Source organism: Ambystoma mexicanum, chromosome 6q, assembly GCF_040938575.1.
Source record: "Ambystoma mexicanum isolate Mex_15411 chromosome 6q, UKY_AmexF1_1, whole genome shotgun sequence".
Taxonomy (NCBI): domain Eukaryota; kingdom Metazoa; phylum Chordata; class Amphibia; order Caudata; family Ambystomatidae; genus Ambystoma; species Ambystoma mexicanum.
The window spans coordinates 452,148,032-452,170,943 of record NC_090937.1 but is presented as its reverse complement, the minus strand read 5'-3'; the positions used below and the strand labels follow the sequence as shown (position 1 = coordinate 452,170,943).

At 46.9% G+C, this 22,912-nt stretch overlaps 1 protein-coding gene across 1 annotated transcript in view; it reads right to left on the bottom strand.

Moving 5' to 3' along the window:
• Positions 1 to 22,912, bottom strand: part of DKK2 (dickkopf WNT signaling pathway inhibitor 2) — a 188,698-nt gene that overhangs the window by 13,120 nt on the left and 152,666 nt on the right. The window contains exon 2 of the mRNA XM_069630927.1: positions 13,907 to 14,057. Within this exon, the coding sequence (XP_069487028.1) occupies positions 13,907 to 14,057 (151 nt within the window). The remainder of the gene's footprint in view (positions 1 to 13,906; positions 14,058 to 22,912) is intronic.

Sequence of the window (22,912 nt, the reverse complement as noted above, 5' to 3'; positions counted from 1 at the left end):
AGGTCCAAACAGGAATTCCCCTTTTCTTCGTCTGCCCTTCGCTTAGGACGCCCAGGCGAGACATGCCCTTGATCTAATAGTTAGGAGCAGGAAGGAAGAGGCAGGGCTAAGAAGGTGGGTGGCGCTTGCTAAGTGGTGAAAAAGAGCAGCAAACAGGAAGGCACCAGGTGGGCAGGGCTTAGGCCAGGTGACCTAGATCCACTTGCACCTGCTCCCCACCTGCAAAGGAAAAAACGCTGGAGGGCTCCTTAAGTGAGGAAAAAGAGCGGCAAACAGGAAGGCACCAGGTGGGCAGGGCTTGCTAAGTGGTGAAAAAGAGCAGCAGGCAGGAAGACACCAGGTGGCCGGGGTTTAGGCCAGGTGACCTAGATCCACTTGCACCTGCTCCCCATCTGCAAAGGAAAAGAGGCTGAAGGGCTCCTTAAGTAGGGAAATGGAGCGGCAAACAGGAAGGCACCAGGTGGGCGGGGCTTGCTAAGTGGTGAAAATGAGCGTCAAACAGGAAGGCACCAGGTGGGCGGGGCTTGCTAAGTGGTGAAAAAGAGCGTCAAACAGGAAGGCACCAGGTGGGCAGGGCTTGCTAAGTGGTGAAAAAGAGCGGCAGGCAGAAAGGCACCAGGTGGGTGGGGCTTAGGCCAGGTGACCTAGATCCACTTGCACCTGCTCCCCATCTGCAAAGGAAAAGAGGCTGGAGGGCTCCTTAAGTAGGGAAAAAGAGCGGCAAACAGGAAGGCACCAGGTGGGCGGGGCTTGCTAAGTGGTGAAAAAGAGCGGCAAACAGGAAGGCACAAGGTGGGCGGGCTTGCTAAGTGGTGAAACAGAGCGGCAAACAGGAAGGCACGAGGTGTGAGGGGTTTAGGCCAGGTGACCTAGATCTACTTGCAGCTGCTCCCCATTTGCAAAGGAAAAGAGGCTGGGGGGCTCCTTAAGTAGGGAAAAGGAGCGGCAAACAGGAAGGCACCAGGTGGGCAGGGCTTGCTAAGTGGTGAAAAAGAGCGGCAAACAGGAAGGCACCAGGTGTGCAGGGCTTGCTAAGTGGTGAAAAAGAGCGGCAAGCAGGAAGGCACCAGGTGGGTGGGGCTTAGGCCAGGTGACCTAGATCCACTTGCACCTGCTCCCCATCTGCTGGCTGGACTAGCGGTTTATGATCTGATTTTAACAGAAACTCTTGCCCCCAAAGAAAAAATCTAAAGTGTACTATGGCCCAGTATGCCGCTAAGGCTTCCCTCTCTATAACTGAGTAATTGCGTTCAGCTCCTCTTAGAGGCCTGGAGGCAAAAGCAATTACATGAGCTTCTTTCCCTGAGTCCACCTGGTATAGTGAAGCTCCTAGACCTATTAGACTGGCATCTACAGTAAGAACTGTTTTCCTACCCCCCACAAAACCACCGAGTGACGGTGCACCTGAGATACCTTCCTTTATCGCAGAAAATGCTTCCTGGCATTCGGGAGGCCACTTAAAACGTACTCCCTTTTTCAACAGATTTCTCAAGGGTGCTGAGATGGAGGCAAACTCTTCTACAAACTTGTGGTACAACTCCGCCATACCCATAAACGATCTGAGTTTATCTTTATCAGTAGGTGAAGGTACCCCACAAATATTTTTCACCAGATTGGCTTTAGGTGATATCCCACTCCCAGACACCTTGTGACCCAGGTACTCAACTTCTCTGATCCCAATTCGACACTTCTCCCTTTGCACAGTAAGTCCTGATACTTTCAACCTCTGCAAAACATTCCTTAATGCCACATCATGCCACATCATGTTCACACTCTGTGCTTGCATAAATCAAAATATCGTCCTGAAATACAGCTACATTTTTAAGATCCTTTAGTACTTCCTCCATGACCCGCTGAAACACCGAAGCAGCCGATGCCAACCCAAAAGGCATGCGCAAATACTTAAAGGTGCCTTCTGGGGTGACGAATGCAGTCACATGTTGACACTTGTCCGATAGTGGCACTTGATGGTAAGCGGCAGAGAGGTCTATAACTGAGAACCAGCTGGGTTCCCCCAATGTAGCCAAAGTCTCAGAGATTATGGGTAGTGGGTGTCTTTCAACAAAAATGTTCTTATTGAGGTCTCTAAGGTCGACACATAGTCTCAAGTTCCCATTGCTCTTCATGACGAGAACAACAGGGGAGAGCCATTCAGTTCCATCAATGCGCTCGATCACTCCCTTTTCAATCAAACTTTGAAGTTCTTCTCGAAGCTGTTGGCGAAGTTTAAGTGGAACAGGTCTCACTTTATGCACAACCAGCTGTGCATTCGGCTTGAGTTTTATGTTGTGCTCAAAATCATTCAGCCTCCCCAAGTTGGAAGTGAACACCTCTGGACACTCCTTAAACCATCTGTCTTCAATATCTGCGATTGTCACAGGGTCTTGTGCACTGGCTTGAATGCGGACACCTAACACTCTTTGCTCCTCCCAAACCAGTAGTGACGCTCCTTTTTTTGCAACTAGTATTTTTGCTGAACACTCTCTTCCTTTGTACGATACTGTTCCACAGAATTCTCCAGTAAGAGCAATGTCCGAATCCCCGTAGCCACAGGTTTGCACTCCAGCAGGTACGAGAACATCTGGATTCTTGCCTAGAACATTCCTGAACGTGCCTTCCGATATAATGGTCCAAGGCGAACACGAATCCACTTTCATTTTGATGTGACAACCATCAATCTTAAAGCAATCAACCGGTCCTTTGGTTTCACCAGACACAGCATCAATTTGAAATACATATCTTGCATTCTTCTTCTGGACAGGCGGTTCATCTGGCATTCTTTGTGAAGATTGCGTAACGGCTTGGTATTCAGTGTCTCTTTGTTCTACTGAATTTACTGACAAGTCTTTGCACATAGTCGCAAAATGACCTTTGCGTTAACATCTATAGCATTCCGCGACTCTTGCGGGGCAGGATGGAAAATTTGCTGAGTGCCGGGAGTTCCCGCATCTAGAGCACTTCTGACTCCACCACTCCTTCCTGGTCGTAGTCCTCCTCTTCGGCATGACTGCACACACACCCTGCGCAATACTGTGTTAAGTTTGTTTCTTATTCATTCAGTGTGTGTTATTGATATTAAATAAATAGTATCACTTAGCCCCAGCCTTGCGCACACATTCTGAGAACTCCTGCATTCCAGGATTCTCTCAGAATAGGTACGCATGGGGCGATGTTTGAATCAGAGAAGCAGTTTGCTCCGGCATCCAAAGCTGGAGGTGCGTCTGCTGCCTGTGGTTTGGAGAAGCGGTCTCTGCCTTTGCGTATTTCAATGTTGTGTATGTTGAGCACTTGGAGACAGAGATCTAACTCATGTAATGCCAAATTCATTATTAGTACCCGGTGGGGGCATGGCTTGTGCGTCCCAGACAATAAGGAGACTTAGAATTGGGGCTTTGCCATATTTTAAAGCCCCCCCTCCAAGCCTCCTGAGAGCAGGGAGCTGCCATCTTCCCCCATCAGGTGCTATGGGTAAGTGCTCCACTGTGCGTTTGTGCTCCGTGTCTCCAGACCACCTCACCCTCCACCCCTCTTTTACACATATTTTCCCTCATCCTCCTCCACTTTCCACTTACTTTGTGCTGCCGGGTCTCACGCCAGCGCTGGGAACCGTAGCGTTACCGGCGCATACACACAGCTGTGTGAATAGTCGCCATGGAAAGGGAGGAAGGACCACATGTTGTCCCTTCTTCCCATTCCATGGTGGCCATCTTGTTTTTGTTTTTGTTTTTTCAGTTGGTAAACGCAGAAGACATTTTCCAACTCACCCAAAGACACTATTGGGCTGGGGTTCTAGTAGGAATATACCCCTCGCTGGGTGGGCGGCCTTACTGCATCAGGTAATGCCTCAGGTCCTTCGTTAAGGCCCTCATGTCACTTCCCCAGGACATTACCTGATACAGTAATGCCCCCACAGCTTGGGGTTTATTGCTTAAATATGGCAATATAGTAACAAAGCCTCCCACGTTTTCTTCATCATGCCACGCATGGCTGATATATTGGGGTTTTGTCGACCGCATGCTTTTTATGCACATTCATTTCGTCCAACACTCTTAGGCTACCAAAAGTGATTTACTAAATAGCTGCACATACGAGACAACTCAACGCTGAACCTTCAAAAAACATAATTTGATGTCGGAGGTCATTTATCGGGGGAGAAAGAGTTAGCAGAGCCGAGCCAGGAGTGTAATAGAGGGTGGGAGTTAAGTTCTGCTTATGGGAGCTGTGAAGAGCTGCAGAATGCAGGTAGGGAGTCGTGTCTGGGAAGGGAGGCTACCTGTGATAGTGAGGGGAGAAGACATTAGTGAATGTGCATGCCAGAGTGCTGTGGCGCGACATCCAGGTGGGTGGTGGGGTTATGTGGCAGGGTTCCTATAGACTGGAAAGGCACTGATTTGAGTGGCATGTGGTGTCTTTGGAAATGGAAGGAAGGAAGGGAGCGATAGGTGGCAGAAATTGGGGGGTGGTGAAAAGGGGGGAGTGTGTAGAGGTCTGGGGTTGGGTCCTGGGGGGGTATTTAAAGCATGGACAAGTGAGGGAGATGCAGAAGCTTATGGATGTTAAAGGAACTGAGAAGCATGTATTCCTTAACTGGGGGTAAGAAACTTGGAGGGTATCCCCAACATTCTGGTGGATTTAGGAAATATGATTTGGGGGTCGAGGGGCAGGGAGGGAGTGTGTCCCATGTTGATTTTATTGGAGCTGGGGAAGAGCGGTCCCTGTCCTGGAGGTGCGGGAGGTGCACCCCTATTTATTTAAACTTGTATTTAGCCCCCAGTTGTTCTCACATCTGTTCGGCTTCACATGATGCTTATATGAAATGGCCAGTGTGCTGCTGACACACAAGCTGGGCTTTTCCAAATGTGGTCAGAAAAACCTCTTGGAACTCTGCAACAAGGATTTCATGGTGTGAGTGAGCTAATGCGAAAGTGCGAGAGAGAGAAAACGGAAGACAGAGGTTGTGTTTGCATGTGTGTGTGTTTAACTAAAAGTAGAATGAAATCGGTTCTCTGCTTATTTAGTTAAAAACAGTGATTTTTGCATAAACATCAGTCAATATTTCTGTTATTCACTGAGTTGCTATGCAAAAATCATCAAACTTTGGTAGGAGAAAGGAAAATAAATATTTTCCATGGCTAACAAAGCCAGTGAAAAGAGGGGAAGCAGGGTAGGAAGAGCAGACACAATGTCAAAAGAAGATGAAAACAGAGCCCCGAGTGGTTTTGAGCAACCGATGTGGATTAAATGATAGCTTGAGAAATACAGGGTGTTGGGGCAAAAGAAAGGGGATTGCAGATGAGACAGTTGGTGAGGTTTTACGTGGTTAGAAAAGAAATGAGGGATTCACAAAATCAAAAACCAGAACAAATGGTTACAGAAAGCTATGCCAAGAAATCAGTGTTAGGGGGGCAGAATCAGCTGCCTGGCGTGTGAGGGGGTGATATGGTGTGTGCTGTAGTGTGATCGGGGGCAAAGTTGGAATGGTTCTTGGAGCTTGCAGATCTCTAACTTGCGGGATAGACAAACCTGCTCTAGAGTGTGATTCATGAGTTGCAACCATGAAGAGCGAAGGAGGCCCACACTTGGGGACTTAGAGGTTTGGAATTCAATGATGATAGAGATTGGGGGTTCCTTACAAAGAAGTGGCCAAGATTAGTGTGAAGAAGAAGAAAGACTCACCAGTAAGCAAGCAGGTGAGTCAACGAGTCAACACAGTAAGTTTCAAACTACCATAGATAGCAAGTTACTAAGACAAGTCAATGGTCTATCAGATTGGGTCCTGGAGCAAATGATTAAGTAGAGCCCAGCATTACAGAAATTGACATCTCTCCACGGGCGCGCATCGTAGGATGAGGTCTGCATGGCCTGCCTGGAAAAAACTGCAAAGTTGTCAAAAGGACAGTCAGGTAAGGTGCCGCACAGTAGTAAAGGAACCGTGTTGTGTATCTAGAGATATTGGGCCAGATTCTCGCCACTTTTTTGGGCGCAGTGAGGAGAAGCGCTTGCGCCCCAAAAATATAGCAGTACAATTAACAAAGGGCATCTAAATGAGCACATCCTAAATGCGCTCATTCAGATGCACATTTACCCCCTTTGCGCATTTGCGCAAATAAGGGGGTGTTTCTGTGTATTTTAAAGCGCATCCCAAATTCACAAGCGGGCTGTGCTTTAAAATGGTAAGAAACTAGGATCTCTCCCCCTGCCCAGAACAGATGCAGGGTGAGGCCCAAATCATCTCAGGGTCATTTCTGACCCTCTCATGATTTGTTTCTGAAGTGCGACAGCCACGGGTTATAAACGCGGCTGTGCATTTTTTAAAGTCATTTGCACTTTAAAGGCTCTTCTCTGTGAAATGTGCTCCCAGGAACAAATAGGCGGCTGGGAGCCTGTCATACATCAGTTTTGGCAGTGCACTCCCAACACTAATGTACCAAAGAGGGCTTAATGGGGTATCTTTGCTCTACAGGCCAGCCCCTCAGAAATGCTCAGGTCACTTTTGTAAGTAAGGTGGCCTGAGAATTTCTGAAAGCTGCACAAATGAAATTAGTGCATTCTCTGCACTCCTTTCATTTGCTCTGGTTTAAAGGAATCTGGTCCATTGTAGCCAATTAAAAAGGGTTCAATTATTAGATGACATATTGGTCCAATTGGATTGGCATGAGTGAAACAGGTGTTCTTTCCAAACAGCTACGTGAGTTTACAGCAGTTACCCTAGTTTACAAGGAAAGGGAGGATGGTTGCTGACTTTGTTGATCTCAAGGCATCCCCTAAGGACAGAGACTTAGGGCCTGATTCATAGAATTATCTGCGTTGAAAATAGGGACTTTGCTCGCCAAATCACACGTGAAATCCCATTTGTCGATTCATGGAATCGACTGCGCTGTACTTTTTCGTACTTTGCCAAGACTTCGCACAGGCTCAGCATGTCTCTGCGAGTGGCTGAGTGCCTTGCACTAAACACTGAGCGTGGGCGTGGCTTGCGCAGGGGGCAGAGTAGGGGGTGGCACATGGAAAATGAGGGAGAACATGGGAAAATGTGGGCGCTACGAGGGACGGCCCGCAGGCAGTCCATCGCACGTCCACAAATACGTGGATCAAGACGTATCTATGGATCCAACCATGCAACCTCTCGTCGGGTAAACGGCCATGCAAAGCCCTCATTCAATCCGTCCCCCGAAGGCAGGCGTACAGACACTTGCACATAGGACTCACTGTGCAGGAAGATCAATATATACGTACCTCCGGGATACACAGTGAAAAGGGGAAAAGAGAGCCCCATGAACCCTCCATAGGGTCCCCGCACAGGGGCGTGCAGAATAAGTCTGCAACTCACGTCTAGCAGAGGAGGTGCAAAGGTCTCCTTCCAAAACACAGCTGATACACACAAATCAGCGCTGGGCGAGGGTCCCCTTCAAAAACAAAGCCTATACACCAAAATCAGCACAGGAACAGGATCCCCTTCCAGAACATAAGTGGTACACCCCGAATAGCACAGAGCCAGTGTCTCCTTCCAAAACATAGCGGATACACACAAATCAGCAAACGGTCAGGGTCCCCTTCCAAAACATAACTGGTGCACCCCGGTTGGCTCTAAGCCAGGGTCTCCTTCCAAAACACAGCCGAAGCACACAAATCAGCAAACGGTCAGGGTCCTCTTCCAAAACATAGCTGGTACATCGCATTTAGCACTTAGCCAGTGTCTTCTCCCAAAACCTAGCCAGTAGATCCAAATCAGCACAGGGCCAGTGTCCCCTTCCAAAGCATAGCCAATACACCCAAATCAGCACAACACCAGAGTTCTCTTCCAAAACATAGCTGGTACACCCCGATTAGCACTGAGCCAGGGTCTCCTTCCAAAACACAGCCGAAGCACACAAATCAGCAAACGGTCAGGGTCCTCTTCCAAAACATAGCTGGTACATTGCATTTAGCACTTAGCCAGTGTCTTCTCCCAAAACCTAGCCAGTAGATCCAAATCAGCACAGGGCCAGTGTCCCCTTCCAAAGCATAGCCAATACACCCAAATCAGCACAACACCAGAGTTCTCTTCCAAAACATAGCTGGTACACCCCGATTAGCACTGAGCCAGTGTCGCCTTCCAAAACATAGCCGATACACACAAATCAGCAAACGGTCTGGGTCACCTTCCAAAACATAGCTGGCACACCCCATTTGGTACTTAGCTATGGTATTCTGCCAAAACATAGCCGGTAGACCCAAATCAGCACAGGGTCAGGGTCTTCTTCCAGATCAGCACTGTCAGTGCAGCAGAATCTGCCCTGCTGGTGAAAGTGTAGCACTGAAACTAATTTTACAAAGCAGCGGTTTCAGTCGTTGCCCACTGAAATGAGCTGCACACACTGTTCCCAGGCGCTGCAACAGTACTTGGGGAAAGGAGCACTATTGTTTTGTTAATGGAGCAGAGCCCTCAGGGCTGACTGGAGCAGAATATGTGCACTGCACCCGGTTTATAAATCGAGTGGCTAAAGGCAGACCTGGCTAAGACATTTTTATTACACCAGTGGTGGGTTTACAACTCCAATTAAGTGATTAACTCTAAAAAGACTGCTTTGAAAAACACTGGCAGGCACTTCTAGTGCAAAGTTTGATGCTAAGGATTGAATAAAGCGTGCTCAAAGAGTTCCCATGAAGACGTGTTTTGGATAGGGAGGGGCAGGAGCTGGGTTGGAATGGCCATTGGGAATAGGATGTCCATGAGCAGTCAATGGGTGGGAAAATAACCAAACAGCACTTACAAGCTTTGTGTCTCTCCTCATTTGCTATTCCTCCCTATCTGTACTAATGCAATCGTTTCGGCAAGCAACATCTAATAGCCCAAACTAAAAAGTGAATTTGTAAACAGTGTACTGGGTGCACAAAATAACTGTAGTCATTGCAATGGGCAGAGCATGCATACATGGCACAATTGTAATTTCAGGCATTTTTGTCAAGGTTTAGGGTTTTGGTATTTGTTTCATTGTTCACCATTTTGACATGAGCAACCCTTATTTAAGCTATGTTTTTTTTTTCTTTTTTTTTAAATAAAATTGTATTTGGACATTAAAATGTAATCAGAATGATCTAATTATGAGAAAGTGTTTTAGGAGAGACAGATTGGGATCAATGCTGGTCTCTGTACGCCGGCAGAGCAGTAGACAGTGGGTCTCATCACGAGTTGGGTGGTAACGCCGGTGGTATTACCGCCGGTGGTATTAGCACTACCGTCAAACCCCCCGGCGCTGTTAGCGCCAGATCACGGGTTTGGCGGTAATGGAATTCCCCATTTCCCACTGAGACCATTCGGGAATGCCCCATTCCCCATTGGGCTCAATGGGGAATTTTCACGCTCTTACCGCCGGCGGATTTCCCGCCGGCGGTAATAGTGCAAATTTTCGGCGGATTTCCCCACCAGCTCAAGGGTTACCGCCAAACTTCTGATGAGGCCGATTTTGTCACAGGTCCCCTCTGCGAATCAGGAGACCCGGGAGCAGAACAGGATGCGAGAGCGCTTTACTCCTTGCACCTACCTTCCAGCATTTTGGTGGGAGGAGGGTGCAAAAAAATAGGGAAGACATGGGGAAATTTAGGTTTTTTTAAGATACCCTGGGTGACTACATTGGAATAGCACTTTTTCAGAAATATTTAAAAACCCATTTCTTTAAAAAACAACAATGTTATTGGTGAGTTTTCTTTTTCATAGTATGCAAGCTGGTAAATTAGAGAGTTGAACATCCCTTTCTGAGATTATTTACAATACTACAAACATAACATTGTAGGGAATGTGATATTTAATGCAGGGAATGCAGTTATATTGACTTAAGAGAGAAGAAGGAGGAAAATGGGGTTGAGGAAACATTTCTGTGCCTGATTATTCAACTTGGTACAGGTCCTACTGTCTACGTAATAGCAGGAAGAAAAGGCGAAGCAACTGAACCATTCCCTGGGTACAGATGATTACAGCAGGAATGTATGGTAGCTGCCGTCCTATTTAATTGGCATGTGAAGGGTTGGGAAGATCGCCTGATTCCCCTGACTAGTGATTTTCCAAGGGTTGGAAGGCGACATAGTCCATGCCTCGCGTATGTGGAGGATTACTTGTAATCGGAAGAACCCCAGCTGCCCGTCAAAGCTATTAGCTGCATGTGCAGAGTTTGTGCCCATGCAGCACATGGCAATACATGTTGGTAAATCTCAAGTTCTGCTTTACCGAAGGTGCAGGAAACTAACTCCGACTTCTGTAATTGACAAATTGCAAATAACAAGAGTCAAATGTTGTAATTCCCTTGGAGTTAAGTGTTTTGAGAATCGCCAGTGGAAAAAACAAATGTAGTTGGTGGGCAGATGGATGAAACAGCCCAGTCATGGTTTCTGAAGTTTGCAGCCTCTTTTGGGGCAAATCAGCTTTTGAAGGCGATGAGGGGTTGCCCAGCATGCAGCTGGTATATGGGCCTTATCTTCCTAGTCTCTCCTCAGGGTGATGAGGCCTACGACAGCAAACAAACTCATCCATTTAGGAATCCATTAGGAACGGATGCCTTCCAAATTGGGACTGGCTCCCACTTTATCACCTGTCATATGTTAATTATAGATGTGCAAGAATTCTGATAACCCACCTTCGTTTTGATCAGTTACCCTTTAATAATCGCAACCTATTACATGGAAGCTGAATAAGGATCAGCGCTGTACAAGCGACCAGATATCGGTGGAGTCTAGAGCACATGTCCTCTTCTTCTGCCCATGGTTGGAAGGACCTAAGGATAAGAGAACATGTTGGTCGCTAGCACATTTCCTGTGGTCAGGCGTGAAGATGGGGATACTAGCTTTAAAGATATTAGTGTATAAAGTTTATGATTATAGAAGTTGCACAGTATGATGAATTGTTATGATGCATGATTATATTTGTAATTGTATTACTATTATTAATGTTTTATGAGGAACTGTATTTATTTTTTATTTTGTACGAATTTTATTTGAATACACATTTTTTGGTAATGATGATGATAAGAGCTATCGACGGGCATACAGTGAACGAATAAATTCACAGGAGGACAAATTCAGTGTTTTCCACTGTGTCAAATTCCTCCATTAGCAGGAGGAGAAGGGGGATTGACAGAGTGAGAAAGGGAGCATATCTAGAAATATGTGGCGAGACATTGAGAAAAATGATGATGTTTTGACAAAGGTAACAACTAATTGCAGACTGATATAAAAAGACATATCAAAGATTGTGTTTGTGATTTAATGTTGAAGCCACTCGGCCTTGGGAAATCCAGATCACAACCTTCATGTTAGAAGAACTGTAGACGAATTGCAACGTTCAGTGCTGTGAAGAAACACCCTGTGTGTTTGTGTGGTCAATAAGGTCTTCCTAGGCAACAGGCCCTAATAGCTGACTACAAATGCATGTGATATACATTAGGAAGATAAATAACTGAGGTACTCAAGTGGAAGCTCTCAGACTGCTGTCTAGCAACACCCCTCTAGGTGTGAAGCAGAATGTGATATACAATAGGTAGATAACAGAGGTACTCAAGCGGAAGCTCTCAGACTGCTGCCTAGCAACACCCCTCTAGGTGTGAAGCAGAATGTGATATCCATTAGGAAGATAACTGAGGTACTCAAGCGGAGCTCTCAGACTGCTGCCTAGCAACACCCCTCTAGGTGTGAAGCAGAATGTGATAAACATTAGGAAGATAACTGAGGTACTCAAGGGGAAGCTCTCAGACTGCTGCCTAACAACACCCCTCTAGGTGTGAAGCAGAATGTGATGTACATTAGGAAGATAACTGAGGTACTCAAGCGGAAGCTCTCAGAGTGCTGCCTAACAACAGCCCTCTGGGTGTGCTGCAGAATGTGATATACATTAGGAAGATAACTGAGGTACTCAAGCGGAAGCTCTCAGACTGCTGCCTAGCAACACCCCTCTAGGAGTGAAGCAGAATGTGATATACAATAGGAAGATAACAGAGGTACTCAAGCGGAAGCTCTCAGACTGCTGCCTAGCAGCACCCCTCTAGGTGTGAAGCAGAATGTGATAAACATTAGGAAGATAACTGAGGTACTCAAGGGGAAGCTCTCAGAGTGCTGCCTAACAACACCCCTCTAGGTGTGAAGCAGAATGTGATATACATTAGGAAGATAACTGAGGTACTCAAGCGGAAGCTCTCAGACTGCTGCCTAGCAACACCCCTCTAGGGTGAAGCAGAATGTGATATACATTAGGAAGATAACTGAGGTACTCAAGCGGAAGCTGTCAGACTGCTGCCTAGCAACACCCCTCTAGGTGTGAAGCAGAATGTGATATACATTAGGAAGATAACTGAGGTACTCAAGCGGAAGCTCTCAGACTGCTGCCTAGCAACACCCCTCTAGGTGTGAAGCAGAATGTGATATACATTAGGAAGATAACTGAGGTACTCAAGCGGAAGCTCTCAGACTGCTGCCTAGCAACACCCCTCTAGGTGTGAAGTAGAATGTGATATACATTAGGAAGATAAATAACTGGGGTACTCAAGCTGAAGCTCTCAGACTGCTGCCTAACAACAGCCCTCTAGGTGTGCAGCAGAATGTGATATACATTAGGAAGATAGCTGAGGTACTCAAGCGGAAGCTCTCAGACTGCTGCCTAACAACACCCCTCTGGGTGTGCTGCAGAATGTGATATATACTAGGATGATAACTGAGGTCCTCAAGCGGAAGTTCTCAGACTGCTGCCTAACAACACCCCTCTAGGTGTGAAGCAGAATGTGATATACACTAGGAAGATAAGTCAGACTCTCAGGTGGAAGCTCTCAAATGGACGCCTAGCAACTTCCTGTCAGTTGTGCTGTAGATCGTGATATACACTAGGAAGACAATTGAGATAGTCAGGTGGCAGCTCTCAAACTTCTGCCTAGCAACGCCCCTCTAGGTGTGCTGCAGAATGTCTTGCACTGTCTGCTGTTGTTGGGCTCTGCAACCGAGTGCCTGCAGACATCCGCTGCCACACAGACCACCTCTTCTTCAGGAAAGTAGCCTGTCAAAGGACACTTTCGACCTCGGTAAGAGTAGTGCGGCCATTTCCCTTTCAGCAATGTCAATCACCACAGTTCCTTTTCGGTTTGGCACTTCCTGGCTTTAGATGTATCAGAAGCTACCAGACGATGGCATGTTATCACCATACAAGCAACGCAGCTATGTGACACAAATAAATAAAGGCATACTGGAATCCCTGGGTTGGAATGCGTCCTGGGGTTTGCACATGCTTATTTCAATTTAAACGAAAAGAAACCGAGTCGAAGGGATGTGTCTTCACAGGGGGTCTCATGTCTTGCTTCCCACTTAACATTTGGGATTGTGCAGTAGCCGCGTTGGGAGTGTGCGGGAGCCGCCGATGCTGTGCCTTATTCCGTGTGCTTTGCTGTCTCTGGAAGTTCATTCTGAAGGCGCTCCAGCTCGGTCCGGGCCTTTTGTTTCTGGGAACCTGAAGCCATGACAGAGCGATCTGTCTGCGTTTCGAGAGGTTGACTGTTTGACTCTAAGGGCCTTCAAAAATGTCAACCCATAAGTGTTTGCAAATGTTGTCGCAAATGTTTGATATTTATTGAAACCTTAAGTTATGTTTTTCTAATGATTCCACGGGATCAGTGACCCAATCCTAATTCGCTTTGATTTTCCATTTCCTGCAGCGATTACTGTACTTGGCCTTCGAGGGAAGCAAGATAATATCCAAGCCCTTCAGATGAGAAAATGTCCGGCAAAGAGGGAGAGGCATTCCAGAATTACAGAACTACGGCTAGCAGCATGGCGGACGGTGCTTCAAGGGGCGCTTGTCACTGGGGAGAGAATTTCCGAGAAAACAAGCGAACGATTGCGCCTTCGCAATTTATGTAATAACGTCAAAATACAAGTAATAGAGCATCTCCAGTACCGTTGTTGCACCGGTTCCCAGGGCAGCACATGCCGTCTCGATGGCACCGCTTCTTCTTTCTCCTGCAGAGCATGCAGGAGGATGGCCCCTGATGAGGATTGTAGCAGTATCTTCCAACTTCACACTCCTTATCATTTGTGCAAGGGTAGACCTGTAGTGAAGAGAAGTAGAACAGCATAAATTGTTACTCAGAGTGTTGGCAATGACGCTTACACCACAACAACAAAAAATATGCTGCGCAGCTGTCAGAAGATGCTCTAGAAGAGGGGCCTGCAATCTTTGGTTCTCCAGAGGTTTTGGCCTACAACTCCCAATAGCCCCACCCAGCATAGTCAAAGGTGAGGGATCATGGGAGCCGTAGTCCAAAACATCTTGACAGTCGCAAGTTGGAGACCCTTGAAAGATCGAGCCAGTCCTGCAAGCATGTGACAAAAGTTGAAGTGTCTTCTTTCATTTCCTCATATCATGTAGTATGTGTACCGTTTATCTGTAATCTGTTGGGATGGACACATGTTTTTTTGTATAATTTGAAATGGGGCAATTAGTGCAACCATCCTAAAAAATGCGGCAAGCAGAGGTTGCTGTGGGGCCTCTGCACGTAACGGTTTTGGACTGGAGGGTGTAGAGGAGCAGGTAGACGCATATACCCTAACTCCCAGCTGCTACCCGCCGTCATACTGGAAGAGCAGGAGAAGAGCTGCAAGTGGGACCCCCTGTGTTGTCCCTATACCGCATCGAATGTATGAGAATAATCAAGAATGGCAGGGTAACTTTTTAGGGGTAGCAAGGGAGACCACAGAGGTAGCACGGGAGGCCTCAGGGATCGCAGTAGCGACCCCTGACGACCCCCAAATGACTTCCCTGACAATGGGGTGTCCAATTCCCAGCAGAGAAAGCCATGATTTCATGCTGTAACTTCAGACCAGAAATGTGAGCTTTATCTTAATTCTAAGCCAGCACCACTCGAAATAAACCAGAGGTATTACTAATGTGCTCATCCTGCGCTATTCATAAGTACAAATAATCATTACTGCTGTACGGTTTAGATAGATTTTACATGTAAATAGCCGTTTATGAAGGTTTCACCTAAAGAACCTGATCTCAATAATACAAAATGACACATTTGATCAATTGGTGAAGGTATATGAAATGTTAAAGAATCATTACGAACGTTTACATTAAATATTTACTTCATGAGAAATGTCTCTCATTGTTGCTGAATTGCGACTGTGAGGTACATGTGAAGAATCCCCCCCCCCCCCGTAGTCTGGCACCAGAATGAATAGTAGCGCATTATCCTGATTCCGTCTGACAAACCGGGAGTGCTCCTTGGGTTCCTCGGGCTCTGAATCAGGTGTCCTGAGAGTGCACCTCCTTTCCAGAACTTCCTGGAATAGCATAGCCATTCCAAGTGTGTCCCCCTCATTACATTATCGACACTTATGCAAAAGACTAGTGTTTTTCATGTGCTAAATGCAGAGAAGGGCAACATTAACAGAGAGCCTAGCGCATGGCCCCTAATTGTTCACATTATACGAGTAAGTCATGTTTTTCCTGCGCTGGTCCTTCTTTTATGTCTAGCACTGACTTGACAATGCACTATGTTCTAGATGTCTCACGTTATGCTTAGGCCCCTAAGACAGGCAATTGTAGCGGCAGGACGTCTGGTTCTCTCAGTCCAGTCACTTGGTGGAACTGTGGGAGCCTGGTCCAGCAAATAGGGTGTGCCATGTCAGTGGTCAAAGTGTATGAAAAGAAGTAGTGGAACTATGTTCTCTGGAGTCCTGCCCCCACACCCCTCAAACCCTATACCCACAATCCCTCCCACATCAATAGAAACCCCATACCTAGGGTCTCTCCTTTCCTTCATTCCACCTCCACCAGTGTGTAAAGACTGAAAGGAAAAACAACGAAACCATAGTTTCTTATTAAAATAAAGTTTAGGAACAGTGAAACTTAATTTTAAAAAGTAGAGGAGCACCGCTCCCAACCACTCCCTCTCACTTCGACCACTGGCGATGGCTGGGCATGTGTGACTGTTTTCTGCCATGGATCTAAACAAACAAATTCTGCTCTGGATGGCCTGGAACCCACCTCCCGCTTCCATCTTCACTACACACTAAACGTGCTTGGGACTTCCAGACTCCCGTCGTGCACAGGAAGGCGGGAGAAGGCCGTTGTACGTCCTCCGTGCAAGACCTGTGTTTTCTGGGCTTCTGCTGGAATTACCGCTGAACGTTCTTTCACGCTATTGGCTCAAACCTCCGTCTGCTTACGACGTGCGTGCTTCTTCTGCCACCAGCATATTTAAAACATGTTACTTGAAAACAAATCTGGAATTGCCCCAAAGCACCGCCTCAGTTCACCCTTTACTCTTATATTATTTGAGGGAAAAAAACTCCTACGTTTTTTTTGCGGCTGTGGTGATAATGTGAAATAAATGGTGTTTCAATACACCCTCTTTAAAAACACTACCTAACCATGAGTTGGGATTGCATGGGCCAAATATGGGCTATGTAGCCCAGGAAGTTGGTTCTATGTACCCCACATGGTAAATATCCATACAACCTCAACCCAAAATGATTCCCTTTAAAGCAAGAACCTCCCTTAGGTTAGTGGTGCAGGTGAGGTCAGAAGAGTTGCTGATTTAGGGGCCGATTCATGGAATTATGTGCATGCAAAATGGGGGATTAGCACGCCAGTCTGTGCGAAAATCCCTGTTTGTCGTTTAATGGAATGGACAGTGCAGGACTTTTCCTAGACTTGTTTGGGTTTCGTGCAGGCTCAGAATGTCTCTGCGAGCCGTCGAGAGCCTTGCGTGATACACCATGCAGAGCATGGGCGTGGCTTGCACAGAGGGCTGGGAAGGGGGCAGAACACAGAAAAGGGGGAAAAACGTGCAAAAAAAGTGGGCGTTTCGAGGCAATCCCTCGTACGCCCACAATTGCGCCAAACAACACGTACTCATGGAACCACCCACGCAGCCTCTTGGCAGGCATAGTAATTGCCACGCAAAGCTTTCAATCTCTATGCCACCCAAAGGCAGGCGTAAGTACGCTTGCGTGTAGGAATTGTAGCATGGAGGTGGGTTTGAATGTCGGCTATAGGGTGCGTGTACTCAACCAGGGTATCAATCTAACTTAGGGGTGCGCATACGCAGTGTAGCGTGGTGCATGCAGATTTCCCGAGTAATTACTGAGTTTTATTTTTTTTATATGCATGTTGTCGGGGTGCCAGCAACAGTTACTGGGGACCCTGTGCAGGGTCCCCCAGATGCAGGCCTCCTTGCGGGGGACCCACCGCACTGTTTGAAGGTTGTGTGTATTCGCGCCTGGGGGAGCATGCAAAGGGAGCTGTTCTGGCTGTTTTTGCTTTGCATGTGGAGCGTGTCAGGGGCGTTCTGGGCACGACTTGCGAATACGGTTACTTTGCGCAGTGAATTCCATGAATACGCAGGGCATGCATTTTTTATTCTGCCCGCAGGCTCACTCTCTTTATGTATATAGGGTTCATCCAATTCCGTTACCCCTAATGATTTTGCTGAGATTTTTACGAACACACGTGATTTCATTAGTGTGACACCCATGTTCCATTCAGAGAGATAAGTCATTCATTCAGATGAAGTTCATATCATTAAGGTGTTTGCGGCCAAAATCAAACGTTTGATTTAAGTCCTTCGGGATCCTAGCCCTGGCCTGGCAGCAGTGGCAGTGGTATTGCTCGAAGTCGCCCAGCGGTATTTCAGAAATACCACTTGCTGTTTTGAATCACTTTCTACCATCATACTGATGGTGTTAATGTATAATGTACAGTATAGGCTCACACCAGTTCTGGACATTTCTCCTAAAATACACAATAGGGTAAATTCTGACTTGTTCATGACTTACAGGGGGCAGTGATGGGGGCCTCAGAGAGTGTCAAGTTCTCACCACCTTACAGTGGTTCCAAGTAAACACTTCTTCCACTGTTTTGAAGGGAAGCACCCGTGCATTCCTTTCATACAATGAGAAACGTGAAACATGCTTTAATGAAGAATTTACAATTTGTCCCAGATCCTCTGGAAGTAAATACTTTACGTTTCATTTTTAAACTCCATTCACAACTCAGAATTTGGAGGGTTGCAAAAATGTCAGGATTTGACAAATATTGCTGTTTTTGCCATTAATGCAGTTTGTAATGACCCCCTAAGTTACGGTTGTCTAGCCCCAGGCCTAGAGGGCCGGATACATGTTGGATTTTCAGGATATCCCTCATTAATATTCATGAGATCAATTTACATGGCAGGATTCTAAATGTATGCAATTTATGTTTCAGGAATATTAATGAGGGGTATCCTGAAACCCCATCAGGTTTCCGACCCTCGAGGCCTGGAGATGGACAGCCCTGTCGTAAGCATTTGCTCTGTGTCTAGAGAGAAAAAACAAGCCTTCAGCCAGTACGTGCTAGAGTTACAATATTGACATAACTGTGAGTAGTTAAACCTCACCACTTGCTCAGTGCACTGCAACACTGTGAACAGGATTAAGGTTGTATAGGAATTATGAGTGGAGCTGGGACACCATTATGCAGGACAGACCAAGACAAGCTAAGCCCTATTTAGTTTCTTTGCCATCATATGTAATTTACATGGTGTTGATTGTACATTATGCCAGAGCCCGTAGCTTTGCAAACATTGTTCAGAGTAACAAGCACCCCACCACGTAGCTCCCGCTGTTCATGCACGGCGTCACCTAACTTCTCACTGGCCTCATCCTCCATTTTGAAACACTCACACAGCCAACACTAGCACCGGACTTAGCCTCACACACTAAACCACAATCTTACACAGGCTTTCTTGGTGTAGATTAGTGCTAAGATTACTGGAATGGCTAGGACTGTCTTTTAATGAAGTCTTTAATCAGTCATGATGAATGCAATGCATGCGATGCAGCTGATTACTGTTTACCAGAAACCCCGGAAGGTGCAGCAATGGTACCGAATGGCTACCCCCATGGCCATTTAGCACTTTTCAAATATCAAATAGCTATTGCATAACTGAGCAAGCTGCACGCGAGTGCTGGTACCCCGCCACGCATGGTCATTGGTGTAGCCTCAGACACTGAGGATGCAGCTAATTAACGTGGCAAAGCTCAGGGTTTTCTAGTTACTAGAAGTGCAGCAGGCACGGGGGGGGGCAGCATTGGACTTCCCTCCTCCAAATCCCTGCTCCTCGTGCATTAGTGCAGCACCAGCTGCCGTGCTAATTCTTTATCAACAGGTGACTTGCATGGCCAACATTTCTCAAAGCCCCTAATTGTCTGATGTTGTCCTCCTTTCACTTTTGCACTGGCATAGCAGCTGTCCTGGGACTGTGTTAATCAATATCAGAATTTGCATAAAAATAGGCTCCCACCACTAAATATATATGTTTCCTCAATTACCCATGCCAAAGAATTAAGCTTGACATCTCAAACTCTGTAGGAGGTGGGGAGGGGGGGTGGAACAATACGATGGCTATTTAGCAAATTGGGAAAATAGCCAACACTTGACGGTTATGGTTTAATAAAGATGTTCACTCTTTCTGATTTCACGAAGCAAGACCTGAGCTCAGCATCGAGGTTAAGACCAGCAGGTCACGTATCAGCAAACACTGGCATTTTTCTCAGTGATCACTCGAATGCCCCTCAGGGGGACACAAAAATGATCCTGGAATAAATACAAAGTGACCATCAACCGTAAATAACGATCCACTTCTTTTCATGATGAACTGTTCAAGAGAAATTAATGACAATTAGTGCAATTTAGAGCACTATGGATGGGAAATTATGGTTACACCTGCCAGTTTTAGATTGCACTGTGTCACCTAAGTAGCACACATTGGCCCCCAAAACGGACCCACACCATCCTTTCGGGCTTGCCCAGCAGGCATTGCCCGGTACCCCCGTAGGCCAGTCTGAGCCTGCTGGCTGAAGCCACCTCTTTCTGGCTTAATTGTCCAACATTCTCTTGCTCTTGTCCCCCACAGAAAGAAGCCAAGACATAGCCTTATACCACCTGTCACTTATATGCTGCCGGGGGAAGGAGACCGGAAGTTGAACATTTGCAATATTCAAAATTTCAAATGAATCACAAAGTGTAAGTTATTAAATGTTGTTAAAATTGTGCACCCGCATGGCAGAGGGATGAGCGTTCAGCCCTGCAACAGTGTTAGGCTTATTTGCTACCTAGCTCTCGTTCAAGAACTTTCAGACTTGAGAAATATACAGTGGAGAGCTTTCCTGTATATTCTGCAATCAGTTGGTCGTTCATATAGCGCTTGATGGGATGTCTAATTCTCACACACAAAAATAATGCAAAATTGCAATAAAAAAGTCACCTCCATTTTAAGGAATTAACAACATCAATAAAATCTCTGGGGGAAATGAAAACACAACAAAACATACAAACATAGATGGTTTGTGACTTCTTTCCACCTCGCTGCTCAGGTGGAACCCCACGAGCATTCAAGTATAAGACTGGCATTGAATAGCCAATCCTACGCCTGTGTTAGGCAAGAGGTTTATTTCTAGACGAGGATTCAGCACTTGCAATCTTGCAATCAGAGCTCCTCGCTTGGCCTCATTACAAGTATAGCGGTAAAGCACTGGGCCTCATTACAAGTATAGCGGTAAAGCAACAACGGCGCTGGTATCGCTACCGGCACCATTGCTACCGTACCGCCATACTAGGAGTTCTGCTCGCGGGTGCCCTTGCAGCCACCAGGTCTGACCTGGTGACCGTACCGGCACCCGTGAGCAGAACATGATGGTAGCACCGGTACCGTTATTAACGGTACCGGTGCTACCACCCTCCCCATTCCCTCTGAGCCCTTTGGGGCTCGAATGGGGATGTACTGGTCCCGGCACCCGCGAAAGGGCAATTACCGGGTCTGGGTGGGCCGGAATGACCCGGTAATTGCACATTGGCAGGTGACGGACCTGGATGCGAGTTTGGAGGTAGCCTTGTCGGTAAAACCGGCAAGACTTCCTCCAACCTCGTAATGAGGTCCAACTGTCTTTCTGTTAATTCTGGGCATGAAGGTACGTCTATGGACAGCCCCAAATAGATCATCATGACCTCATTACGAGGTCCTCGTTCCAGCAGAAATGCTGGAAAACATTTCTGGTAATACTGGCACCAGCATTTTTACCGGTCTGGGGAAGCCCGAGTTTGCCGACGGGGGCTCTGATCCACCAGCAGGCCTGACTTGCCGGTACATCGGGCCCCTAACGGCCAAGAAATGCCAGAATCACTGGCACTGGTACTACTTGTGCCGGTCATTCTGGCAATCCCATCCCAGTGAGTCCTAATGGGGCTCCCTGTAATGAGAAATTACTGCAGTCTTTGCCGCCCATAATATCCCGGTAATGCCAGGCGGCAGAGACAGTAGGGGCAGTTTCCTGGTATTCTGTCGGAATTACCAGTAGGATACCGGGGAATTTGTAATGAGCTCCATATGTCTCTGGATCTGGAAGTCACTGAGGTTACCCAGTTCCAAGCTGAAAGTAACAGGTTATCATGGGAGTGAAACGTGGGAGTTGAGTTCAAAGTTTACGCAAGTTTGCCAAAACATCCCACTACCAAAATGCCGTGACAGTAGTTGTTAGGGATTAGATCCATCAGCAATCACCACATTCTGAATGCTAAAAGCTCCCCACTCCGCAATTGCCTTTCTGAAGGGCAATTGTTGTGCACTGGTGGACCAGATAGATGGTGTCGCCTTGCCAAAGCCTGTACTATCTACCGCCTAATCTTTCAGCTTCCCGCTCTAATCAACACCACATCTCCCCAGACCACGATGAACGAAAACACTCCACATCCAACACAGCTGACCTTAGTCTGAAAGCACCCAACATACATGCAGGAATGAAGCCAGATGGGCCACCACACAAACTCGCACTTGATATCAAACATATCCGAACCAGGGTATACCCAGGCCGGGTACAACTGTACAACATGCCCCGAAAAACATCATGATAATGACCTGCCCCAAAGGCCCATGCACTTCTGACATGCGGGCGTCAACACTATGAGAGCAACCGCTACTTTGCTCTCATCCCTCTGCTCCTACTAACTTCTCACCCCAATCACACTCAACGTGTCACTTGCAGGCCTCCAAGCACTAAGAGAGAAAGGAAACGGCAAATGCTGCACTATGATCCAATATCATAACATAACCAGTGGTCGAAGTGTACGAAAAGAAGTAGTGGAACTATGTTCCCTACTGGTCTGCCCCAACGCCCCACAAACCTCATCGCCACCCCCACCGGCCCCCCACGCTCAATACAAACACTCAAACGCATGCGCCTGCGGTGTAAGGGGGAACGTTGAGTGCAGTGCACCAAAGTGCAAGTTTCAAATTTTTGCTACACTTTCATTTTAAAATGAAACCCTTCAGTAAAATAAAAGTATAGGAACAGTCAAAATTTAATTTAAACAAGTAGAGGAGCACCGCTCCCAACTGCTCCCGCCCACTGATATAACACATGGGAGACCCAGCACAAAGGTCACTTTCTGCATAAGGCCCATTGGAGTCATAGGGAAACCTTACACATGTATTATGAACGTGGGATGCATGTGCTCCAATCCCACATGGTGGATAACACTGGCATGGAGGATTAGGCTAGATGAGAGAGCCACAATAATGTCTCTTCAGCTCTGAGTGCACACACAGCGCCACCAGCGAGAGGAAGGAGATGGCTGGGATGTAGCACATTCAGGAATGTCTCCACCAGGCAGGTGGCATGACAGTAAGAGGGGACATGTGGCTAGGCCTTCAGGCACCACTAGAACCAGCTCTTAATCGTTCGGAGCGGCGGCAGCGGCACAGTGTCTCAAACATGTCACAGTAGGACATGTGACATAAAAGCAGGACTTGCTTCGGAGTCCATGTTTGTGCTGCACAAGGTTTTGGTGGAACAAACCCACTAAGCATTGCTCGCCTCTTAAACACTGCTGACAAGGCCTATAACAGGAAAAGGGGAACAT